At 36.9% G+C, this 12739-nt stretch overlaps 1 protein-coding gene across 1 annotated transcript in view; it reads left to right on the top strand.

Moving 5' to 3' along the window:
• The window catches only part of LOC150087008 (calcyphosin-like protein), a 103997-nt gene extending 92289 nt beyond the window's left edge, over positions 1–11708 (top strand). Inside the window, exon 5 of the mRNA XM_090372900.1 lies at positions 9268–11708. Within this exon, the coding sequence (XP_090229026.1) occupies positions 9268–9369 (102 nt within the window). The 3' untranslated portion in view covers positions 9370–11708. The remainder of the gene's footprint in view (positions 1–9267) is intronic.
• The last annotated feature ends 1031 nt before the right edge of the window (positions 11709–12739 follow it).

The following is a 12739-nucleotide window of genomic DNA, read 5'->3' as shown; positions in this document are numbered from 1 at the left end:
CAGTGATATAGAGAAATTTTTCTAGCAGGGATAAAGAAGTGATTATCTCTTTGTATAAGGGAATGGTCAGGCCACACCTTGAGTACTGTATACAAGTCTGGAGGCCTCATTTTAAGAAGGATGTAAAGCTGCTGGAACGAGTACAGAGAAGGGCAACAAGATTAGTGAATGGAACAAAGGGTTGCTCTTACGAAGAAAGGCTTAAGTTTTGAAAATTACAGTGTCTGGAGCCTAGGCTCCTGCTAGGTGAACTGTTGTTTGTTGTTTTGGTTTTTAGGAGCATTAGCAACTAAGGCCATATTGCTCCGGGAATATGCGGTGGTCATTCCCTGACCTTTCCGTATTTGGTGGTGACGGGCTCGAACCCCGGTCTAATCAAGAAGCGTGTGCTACGCACTGTTGCTCCTTCCCACCTGGCTACGGAGGCGCCTAGGTGAACTGATTGAGATGTGTAAAGCCTTGAATGGTCTGAGCATGCTCAATGTTGATGGGATTCTTCCTTTTGCTCAGGATTATCGCCTGGGAGGGCATAAATTCAAATTGAGGAAAGACAGTTGTTAGGATAGATGTGCGGATGTTTGCCTTTAACGATTGCTGGATCAAACTTCCATCTGTCACTGTATAAGTTGATAGCTTAAATAGGTTCAAGGCAGAACTAGACAAAGATTTAGAGCGAGTGGATGGGTGAAATGAGAAGGAGTTTTTTTTTTTTTTTGGGTGATGCTATATAAGCTTGCTTTCTTGCATTTATGTGCCTTTGCTAAAGCTAATCATTCCTGATGCAGTCATTTATTTCATATTTAACCCAAATCTTTGTGGGTAAATAGGCTATTCTTTAGAACTTGGTATCTAGCTGTTCATGTATACATGCTCCCCTCAACTCTCAGTGTTCAACATAGCATCAATACATTACATGAATGATGGCATTATTATTATATGTTAATACTAAATTTATCGTATTTATACTGTAATATTAATATAAGATGTTTGATTTAATTTAGTATAATCTTTTTAAAAATTTTAATTCTTTATAGATAAAAAAAAAAAACAACTAAAAATCAGACTAAGACTACTATGAAAAAGAAAACATTTAAATATTATAATTAGGATAACTTCTCATAAAGGTGCAATATCCTACCTGTATACTAAAACACTCCAATGTTCAAATAAAATTTAACTATAAAATTCTTCAGTTGTTGTGGAGTGTACTTCTTGGGTGGGGAGTTGTACGCTTGCATTGTTGAGGATGTACATTGCTTTCGTTTCTTTCTTTTTTTTTTTTTTTTTTTAAATAATAAGGTATTCTATTATACAGGTAGTGAAATTGCACCTTTTTGAGAAGAAAGCTGCAGTTGTAGCATTTACTTGTTTCATGGTAATTAGGTTTTCTTTTTCGTAATAGTTGAGTAGATATAACCATGTTTTTTTTAATTACAATAAAGCTAAAATATCAATGTTATCTACCAAAATACTTATAAAAAACAAATGATAATAGTGTGCCAAACAAATAATAGTAGGATGTCAAAAAAGGGGTTCTTTTTTAAGTAATTCCAACACTTATAGTGTAGGAATTACTCTTGGTGTTGGTTTATTTCATATTTAACTCGAATCTTTGAAGGTAGATAGGCTGCACTTTAGAATGCAGCATCTAGCTAATCATTGTTTTATCCACAATCAACATGCTGTCCTCAATGCTACTTAAATTTAATATTCCTCATCTGCTTTCCTTGATGGTACAGTAATCAGTATCTTTTCTGTGTTTGTAAACTGCAAAAAATACTAAAATATCAATGTTATGAACTAAAATAGTAATGAAAAATAGCCTCCAAAAAGGGGGGTTCATATAGCACCCTTTGGGGCTAGTTCCTTCAAAAATGCTGCAACAGGAATTTACCACATTTATGAAACAAAGGTCAATGATACATATCTCTACAATCTAGGATGATAATTAAATCAATTATAATTATTGGAAAACAAGGCTGTTGGCACACTATGTATATATACTTGTATGTATATTTATATATACGCACTCAGTCATCACCCCCATATGTAATGGACTATGCTGCAAAGTTCACAGTATAATAAGTCAAACAGCTTTGTATGCTAGAGCAGTGACAATTTGCATCTGGTGGCGCCTCCGTAGCCAGGTGGGCAGGAGCGGCAGTGCGTAGCACATGCTTCTTGATTAGACCGGGGTTCGAGCCCTTGACCACCAAATATGGAGGATGCGGAAAGATCAGGGAATGACCACCGCATATCCCCGAAGCAATATGGCCTCAGTTGCTAATGCTCCAAAAAAAAAAAAAAACAAACAAAACAGTGGCAATTTGCATCTGGTCATGCAAGTCTAAGTGATAAAGTAACAGCTATGGGATGTAATAAAGATATCACAGAGTTTCAAAAGGGCACGATCGTCAGAGTTTCAAAAGGGCACGATCGTGAGAACTTATGCATAGAGTACTTCCATATCGGAAAGGTATGTCTTGTTGGTTACTTATGGCTCACAGTGATTAAGGTGTACAAAGAATAGTGTCGAATGGGTCAAACCACCTCCCACCGACAGAACTGTGAAGGATTATGCATGGTGGATGCCTCTTGGAAGCAAAGGGTGCAGCATATTGTACGGGCTCAACAGCAGGAATGCAAGAACAATATTTCAAATGATGTGCCTCACATTCTGACATATGGAATTCCACAGCAGATGACCCAAGAGACACCTCCTCATTGCTGATCATCACTGATCGCATGCATTGTGGTGTCAACACAAGGATGAATCACTGGTTGGATATGGAGGACTGGAAATGAGTGTGCAGGTGGGATGAGTCCAAATACCTGGTGCAACACGGCAATGGTGTGTGTGGTGCAAGCAACATGAGTACATGGACCCATTGAGCATGGTGCCGACTATCAATGCAGGTGGTAGTAGTTGCTTAATATGGGGCATGTTTTGCTGGCAAGAACTAGGACCCCTTGAAATAGAATCTTCCAAGACAATATGTCATGTCATTAGGCTTGGACTGTGCACAAGTAGTTGGTTGGAGGAATACAGTGAAGATACCACCCACTTTGATTAGCTTCCAAATTCACCTGATCTCAATCCAGTTGAACACCTGTGGGATGTTTTGGAATGGGAAGTGAAGCATATGGACACAACCTAGGCAAATAGCGGTTGTTATCCATGCACATGGTATTAGAGTAGATGATCAGTACACATTAGATTGCTCAGTGTACAGGAACTCCCCGACTTACGTAAGGATTGCGTTCTGTAGAACGCTACGTAAGTCGGGGAATTTCCCCCATGCTTGTGCAGCACTCGCTGAATTGATTGAATCAAAAAAGAAATGTTCGACGAACACGTAAATAGAATTATTTATTGTATTTATTAAATTTTTTATCTCGTGCACACGAAAAATTACAAAAGCGTGCAATTTAAAAAAATTTTCAAAATTATAAAATTACAAAAAAAGTGAGGAGACAGGCGCCTGTAAGTTTTACCTCTCGAGCATCGTTGCCAGAATTGACTTCCTCAGCTGATAAGTACGGCGCTGCAGAGGTTGAGGGCTGTGGAGATTTAGAAGGGGTCGGCTGCTCAACCTTACAAAAGATCATATTAATGGATGAGTGGACGGTGGCTTTTTTTTTTTTTTTTTTTTTTTTTCATCGTAGATTTCTTTCTAGCAAGCAAGCATATCATTCACTCCTCTGTTAACTTTTAAGAATCATTCGCTGTCAGGATTCATCTTCTCAAATCATGCCATTGCTATCTCTCTGGCGATGAAGCATCTCGGCTCCTCATTGGTTCATCTTGAGCTTCGTCAGCATTTTCTTCTTTCATTTTCGCTGCCTGCAAGTCAGCAAGTTCTTCGTTAGATAATTCCTTCTCTTCTCTTCTTCCTCTATTAACTCCACCATGTCTTTGGCATCAACCTCCAACTGAAGTAACTCTGCAACCTTTACAATCTTATCTGTAACCTCTTCATATGATTCATCTTTTTCAAATCCTTCGTAGCCTTTTATATGCCATGGGCATATTTTCTTCCATGCGCCATTTAAACAACTTTTAGTAATTTCCGCCCAGGTCTTATTAATAATGGAGTGGTAAATATTGTAAGATTTCCAAAAGTCTCTTTTAACTTAAAATTTTTCTCATTGTCTACTGCAGACAATGCCTGAGCAAATGTCGAACGTAAATAATATGCTTTTAAATTCAAAATAACAACCTGATCCATAGGTTGGATGAGTGAAGTCGCGTTTGGTGGTAGAAATATGACTCTCACATTCGAATTGAAATCATCTAGATGCGAGGATGTCCAGGAGCATCATCTAATAGAAACAAAATCGTGAAAGGAACGTTGTTGTCTTTACAATATTTTTCAACCTCGGGAATGAAGCAGCATTTAAACCAATCCTCAAAGAGAAATATTGTTATCCATGCTCTCTCTGGTTTGATCGGAATTGCACGGGTAGAGTGGCTTTATTGATTCCCTTAAATGCACGAGGATTTCCAGAATGGTACACAGGCAGTGGTTTTAATCTGTAATCTCCTGCTGCATTACCCCCAAGCAAGAATTTTTTTCCAATGCAGAGCAGTTTCGTCAACATTAAAAATTTGCTGCGTCGAATAGCCGCCTTCATCAATAATTTTTTCCAACACATTACAAAATTTCTCTGCAGCTACAGAATCAGCATGGTGACTTTTCCGCATACTTTAATATTTTGGAAGCCAGCGCGATGCTTGAACCTATTAAACCACCCGTTGCTTGCCACGAACTTGGGTTGGAGTTCGCCATACTTATCCTTAATATCTTTATAAATACTTGTTGCTTTTGTTGAATGGGCATTAGACTCAGGGGCACTCGCTTCTAAATCTGATTTTGCATCCATATTATTAACAGCTGTTCCATCTTCGATATATCACCTGAACGCTGTTTTGCGATCACTTTTGATCTTAAGTGCGTTGATCCTTTGACATGTTCTTTTAGACATGCACTGTCCTTTAAAATAGTATTCACTGTTGAAGCAGCAAGACATAATTCCCTTGCAATAGATTACAAACTTTGTTCTGCTTAATCATCTTCATTTCTAAATCAATTTTGTTTCGTTTCCTGGCTGCTACCACCACTTGCACTTTTCGTTGGCTGCTTTCCCTTCATCATTGTAATACATAAATAGGAATGAAGAGAAGTTTCCGAAAATTTGTGTTTTATAGGATTGAAGGTTTCAGTGAAGGGGAACACATTTCACCATAAAAGCATAAAAACCCACGCAATTGTAATTATCAGTATTATCACAAATGCAATAAGATCGAGTTTATTACCAGTTTATAATTAGATGCACTAACAGAAAAGCCCAATGAAACCGGAAAGTGCAATTGTTTTTGTTTTATGGTCGTGACCTCCAGAAACGTGCTTTAGAAAAATATCACAAAGGCATTCAAAATTGATTCTTATAACGGGAACATATGATAACGATGAAAGGGTAGTGCAATTTCCATTATAAATTTTAGAGAGATAAATAGCTTAGTAATATAGCGAAATGTTCAACTTCCAAGGACTTGGAACGAATTACAAAAAAAAAAAAAAAAAAAAAAGGAAAAAAAAGTGTTTTGGTTTCACATTATGATATTTTTATGATACCTCCATGTATTCCTGCGGGATGCAGAATACGTTTCCACGAATTTTTTAAGTTTGCACCGGCCGGCAAAAACTTACGTAAAGTCTAATTTCCATAAGTCGAGTATTACGTAAATAGGGGCTGTTCCTGTATATAAGTACACACTACCTTACCATTAATATCCAGACATCCCTGTTGATAGTTGGTCAACCCAAGAACCACATATCAGACACAACTATAAATATGCTCGGTCTTCAAGGAGACATTAGTATGATCTCCAAGATGCATGCAAGTCCCAGCAATTGACAGAATTACGACTACTCGCCTGGAATTATAATAGTATGCCACCTAAGCAATCAGACTATTCAATCCTATACATGGGATTTCGGTAGCACTGAAGATCCCTAGGTTGATGATTGGTGATATAATGTGGAAGTGGACTAGTGCTGAAACCATCGCAAAACAACCCAGAAAACCTCCAGAGCTGACAGGAGAGCTCTGCAAATAATCATCTGTTTGGAATGCAAATCAGCATTCTTGCAGCATGCACAGCCCCACAGTGAGATGAATGGAATATGTCAGAAGAGTGCACAGGACACTGCATAATATGGGTTACTATGGTAATGCAGCTATCTACAAGCCACCACCAATCACCTCGACTAATGTTTGGTGTAAGGCTTTCCATTCTTGAGATGGACCAATGGAAAGCTGTGCTTTCCATTGGTCTATAGCTTATGGCACATGGCTTGACAATTGTGGTTGGTTTTGGCAGATGCCCAGAGAAAGCTACCTGCTGGTAGCTTTCTTCCCAACAGTGAAGTTTGGCCTGGAACCACTGGTTGTTTTTGGAAAAAACACAAATACTTTGGTCTACTACACATTCTGGACAATAATGCACCACCTACATTGTGGCAGCATGTCAGAGAAAGTCCATACCTGTATCAGCAAAAAATAGAGCTGAACTGGTCACTACTTCAGAGGGGCCAAATAGCAGAAAATACTGGAGGACATTTACAAAAAACTGGTGGAGAATGTTCCACAGAGACTAGAGGCTGTAATAATGGCTAAAGATTTCAGCACACAATTTTTCTGTAAGTAAAGATTATTATCCAAAAATTAATAGTAGGTCAGTGTGTGTATTTGTTCTTCTGTTAAACTAATGGACGGTATTATAGATTGAACGGTAATAAATTCCTTCTTTGTGCTTATTTTTATCAAGTTTGAATCATAAGTTACAAGGAATACATTAAGGTTTTTTTATTATTATTTTTTTTTTATAAATTAATCTGCCAGAATATTTGTTGCTGCATATAATCCTGGCAGTATTATCCTACCTCTTCTTTCTTCTCCTACAGTATAATGGTTTTACTGCTTGTTGCTTATTTGGAGAGGTCTGCATTAGAATCCCACGCATTGGAAGCTGGAGGAATTCTTAGGGCCTTCCTTTTCAGTCGGGGCTGCAGCTAGCTGATCTGAAGTAGTGAATGTAGGATTTTTTCTCACAAGTTATTCTGGATTTTTTAGTCCACACAACATGCTAATCAATCCATGGACAGTGGTGGACAAAAAAAACGCATCACTTGTGAATTTTGCAAATAATGCGTTTTGTGCTGCGTTGTGAGTTGCAGAAATGTTCGAAATGCATTTGTTAGATGGGATATATATCTCTGTGAATGGGGAATCCAATGAAAAGACCACCTGATATATCTAATAGACATAAATATCTTCCCAAAGGGTAAAATGCATAATTAATGGAAATATGAGAAATCATGCAAATGGCAATTGTGACAACCAAACATACATTTTATTGCATTTATGTGTACAAACTGAAATGACAAGTTAACGTAATAGTATTATGTACTGTAAATCAGCAAAATAAGTCCAAGCTGCAATTACAGCCTTGCAATGACCTGGCATAGAGTTAATCAACTTCTGGATATACGGTTGCCCAATTTTGTGGTACTACACCCTTACAATGCTTTCCTGCCTTGCAATGATCTGGCATAGAGTTAATTAACTTCTGGATATATGGTTGCCCAGTTTCGTGGTACCACAACCTTACAATGCTCTCCTGAAGCAGAATCTTACTTGTTGGCTTCTGAGCAATTTTAGATGACATTATGTACCAGCAATTTTCAATAGGATTCAAATCTGAACTGTTGCTGGGTCAGTCCAACACTGTAATGCCAGCATTTCTGAGGTATGACTGTACTTTAAGGGAGGAAAACGAGGGAAAACATTGGTGTATGTTTTAAGCCTGTGAGACAAGAAGACACTCATCTAAATAGCATAAACTTACCAATTTTGCTGTGTGGCAAGGTTTGTTATTTGGTTTTTAGGAGCATTAGCAACTAAGGCCATATTGCTCCGTGGATATGCGGTGGTCATTCCCTGACCTTTCCGCATTCTCCGTATTTGGTTGTCATGGGCTCGAACCCCAGTCTAATCAAGAAGCATGTGCTATGCACTGCTCCTGCCCACCTGGCTACGGAAGTGCCGTGTGGCAAGGTGCTGAGTCCTGTTGAAAAATGCAGTTTTGGACGTCTGCGTGATCCCTAATAACGGGGTTTCAGGCACTCCTCCAAGATAGCAGTGTAGGTTTCTGCATTCACCATTCTGTTAATAAACTTAATTTGCCCCACCCTTTTGCTTGTTATGCATCCCCAGATCATCTGACCGGCAGGAAACTTTACAGTCTGTGTTATGCAGTCAGGATGGTATCTTCTGATTTTCGTCTTCTGACATATCAATTCCCATCCGAGCCATGCAAGTTGAATTTTGATTCGTCAGAAAAGATGACGGTGTCCCACTGCTCTTTTGTCCTGAAATATGCATTTTAGCCCAAGCAAGTCGCTTCTTCCTCATTTTTTGGGTCAACAAAGACTTCTTCTTGGGCTGATAGGCATGCGGACCACATTCTGAAAGCAGTCTTTGCATAGTTTGTGCACTTGTTTCAACACCAGCGGCCATCTCAAAGTCCAGTTTTAGATCAGGAGCACTAGCATGGCGATTACAAAGGCATAGCCATTTCAAATATCAATCTTGGGAAGGCGTAGTCACTCTCTTACGGCCTGATCCAGGTCTTCTCTTCACATCACCGGTTTCGCACTTTAATTTCAGCACCTGGGATACTGTTGACTGGTGGCAGCCTATTTTATCAGCGATAGCATGTATAGAAAGCCATTCCTGGGACAGAAATGGCTTTCTGTCCATTCCTACACTTTCAACTGAACATATGGAGCCATGCTTACACCTCCACAAAACAGGATATTAATGAGCATGTATACCCTTTAAATGCCGTATTTATAGAAACGGCTGATGCAACACCTTGCAATTACTGTCTGATGCAACAGAAGCATTATCTGACACAATACCTTTGCTTTGTGACAAATAAAATGACTGTAATCAAACAATATCTTATGCATTTCACTACAAATGTTACTTTTTTTTAGTTTTTTTGCCCACCACTGTACATACATAGAGAGATGGCTTAAGGTGCTGATGCAACTAATAAAAAAAAAAAAAAAAAAAACCCCAGAAGTTTCTTGTTTTTCCAGTACATATATGGAGTATATACATATTTATTAGGCAATAAGCTTACAATTTTATAATTTTATATACAAGAATTATATGTAGATTATTTTTCCCTTTCAGATTACAAAACAAGAATTCATCAACTATTATGCTGGTGTAAGTGCCTCAGTTGACTCCGATGAGTACTTTGTTACAATGATGAAACAAGCTTGGAAACTATGATTTAAAAAAAAAAAAAAAAAAGTTTTCAATGTGACTTGGATTACTTTAATAATAGTTCTGGTAGCTTAACTCCTTTCCAGGTGTGGGAGTATTTTTACATTCAGCTTGTCCTTGACTTTGCTTGTGCAGGTGTACCAAACTAATGTGCAGGTGTATAAATACACCTGCACATTAATTTATTCCCAGGACTCTTTATTAATACAATGGAATCAGAGTTGGACATAAATGGTTGACTAAGAAGAGTCTGTAATGATTGATTGGATCAGTGGGACTCCATTTTAAAAATATCCCACATTATAACGTTATATTTATGTATTGTTTAGATGGCATCACATAGAATGAACTATGCTATTTATGCATATTATAATTTTCTCTTTCACGAACTTTGGCATTTTAAGCTTTTGCTAACTGTAATCACGTGCATAATATAGTATAATGTTACTATTGCTCTTCAGTAGTGAAAAATGGCATCAAGTCTTTAAGCAGCAGCTTTGTTCCATGAACCAGCTGTTACTGATTAGCTTAAGAGTGGAGAGTAACTATTGAAAGATTGGGAATAGTCTTTCTGACAAAGTGGGTATTACTGTTGTTCATATAACCATCCATTCCGAGAGATGCACTTTATATTTTATTTCCAAATGTGCTATTTTAGCTTCTAATTTGGATTTCATTTCCTTTTTTTTTTTTGGAAATAAAGTTTTTCTTTCCAGATCTGCACTCATGCCTAGGACAGTAACCATTTTGTTATCTACTCCAGATAATTATTCTGTTCATTTTTTCTACTTTATTATTTAATATCAGTATGTTTATTTAGTTAGTTTATTTTATATTATTTCACTTCATACAATACTAGTATGAGCAAATGATATTAGGGAGCAATTATCCCCTCTCCACAACACCAGATGAAAGTTTGTTTAGTAATCATTTCCCAATCTGGCTCAAAGCAAATTTCGGCACATCTGTCCTACAATCATCCTTCTTCAATTTGAATATATGCTCTCTCATGTGTAGTCTGGGCAAGACAAAGGATTCCATTAGCACTGGATTGCATTCAAAATCTTAAACACCTCAGTCAGATCTTGCAGGTGCCTAGTTTCCAGATGCTGTAATTTGCAAAACTGAAGCCTTTCCTGATAAACAGCACCCTTTTATTTCCCTCGCTAATATTGCAACAGATCCACATCATTTCCACTCAAGGTGTGGCCCAACTATTGCCTTATATATTGAGTAATCACCTCCTTATCCCTGCTGGCAAAATTCCTGTATATCATTTACAAAACCCATGAGTTGGCCTGGCAGACTGTCTGTACTGCTCAGAGAACTTTACATCTGACTGCACAATTAGCTCAGTCTTTTTTGTTCTCCACTATGTGGTACCATATGGTTGGTACATTAATCTGGGATTACTGCTTCCCATGTGAAGTACCGTGCATTTGCCACTTCTTGGCCCACCTGCTTAATTTGTCTAGATCTTGTTTCAGTAGCATAACCTGATTACCCTCATTAACCACACTGCTAATCCTTTCATATCATCTGCTAATTTAGACATCAAGCTTGATATCTCTTCATTAATAAATATAGAAAACAACACTGGGCCCAGCACTGAACTGTAGGGAACTCCACAAATAACAGTATTTCAAGAAAAGAAGTATCCATCAATAACCCCTCTCTCTCTCTCTCTCTCTCTCTCTCTCTCTCTCTCTCTCTCTCTCTCTCTCTCTCCCCCCCTTCTTCTGCTCAACCATCCCTTTATCCACGGCAGCAACTTGCCTAATGCCACGCTGTTCTTGTATAGAAATCTTTTATGTGAACCTCTTCAGAAATCTAAGTATAGTATATGAGGTGTTATCAAAACGTTTTCAGACTTTAATAATAAAAAATAAAACTGGTTTTGCTTACTGGCTGTTCCAGGATGTCACCTTCAAAATAGTACTTTTGGAAAATAGTCTACCATGTTAAGCAATTTTGGAATCCTTGTTTTGTTATTTCTTTTAATGTCTTTTGATTTTTTTTGGATCACCAAAATGTCATTGTCTCCTCCCTTTTGAGTTTAATAAATTCTAATCATGAATTTTAAACTACAGAGAGCTAATATTTTAGGATATGAACAGCAGGGAACCTGGGTCTTTTATTCTTGGATAGAATTCAATACACAGAAGGCATTATGAGCAGGTGCATTAGCTCATTTGATTTTTCATATTACAGTGACCATGTATGCTATTTTTTTGGATGATTCAGATGTCTTCAATAAACAATGTGGACACAGAGTGAGTTAGTGAATGCATCCATTGCATTTTTTAGAGTTTGTGCTATTCTTGCATTATTTGTATATGTGGTATTAATACTTTGCAAATTTTGTCTACATTATTGATTTATTAAGTAATTGAAAGATTTATCATTAAAAATGTTTGCCATTTTATAAATTCCAACTTTACATGTAATGTAAATACAAAATTGAGAAAAAAAATTATTTCTATGTAATAAACTGATAAAATGATTGATTCACAAAAATTTCTTTTCTGAATGTTGAATATGAGCATAATGTTTTTTTGTATGACAGTTAGTTGGATATGGGTATGTTCTCTCCACAGGTTACATTTAAAATAAAATTTTACAAATACTTATAATTTGGACACATCTTAACGTTGATAAGGAAATTTTCATAGAAGTAAAAATTCATTTTTACCACAAATAAATTTAAGACTGATTTCTTCTTAAGTGCCAAATATCATGAGCCATTAGTGAGTTGCAGGCTTCTCATTTCTGTTAAACCCCACAACAATTTATTACCAGTAAAGCTGCTTAATTTAAAAACCCTTGAGTAACCAAACAAAATATGACTTGATGTTTAAGAAGACATAGCTGATTTTTGAAAATATGGAGTTCAAGTAAGTGTAAATAAAATGTGAGATTTTTGGGCCAAAACAAGCTAAAAATAAAAAAATAATAATAATAACAACAGGAAACTTTCAGAAAAAGTGGAATCAATGTTATACACTTACCTGTGAATTTCAGTGTCTCAGTCTTATACAGTAACCTGTCTAATTTATCTCAGTCCCAAATATCATCTGGGACTGAGATAAATGTTTGCCAAAATCCAAATAAACAATGTCAAAATTATTTCCTCCATCTAGTGTATGAGTATATGTCAAAAGGTAATTAGATTAGTTAAACATGATTTTGGCTTAAACAAAACCATGTTATATATTCTACAGAAACCCATTTTTACCTAAATGTCCCCATATTGTAGTCTTTGATCATTGCTTCTATGATTCTCTTTGTCACTGAAAACTGACCAGCCAGTATTTACTTACTTCGCTTATAGAACCACCTTTATGTATTGGCAAATACATTGGTACTTCCCCTAAAT

This window comes from Mastigoproctus giganteus, chromosome 4, assembly GCF_048544385.1.
Source record: "Mastigoproctus giganteus isolate SK-2022 chromosome 4, ASM4854438v1, whole genome shotgun sequence".
Classification (NCBI taxonomy): Eukaryota; Metazoa; Arthropoda; class Arachnida; order Uropygi; family Thelyphonidae; genus Mastigoproctus; species Mastigoproctus giganteus.
This window is presented reverse-complemented; position numbering and strand designations above follow the sequence as displayed.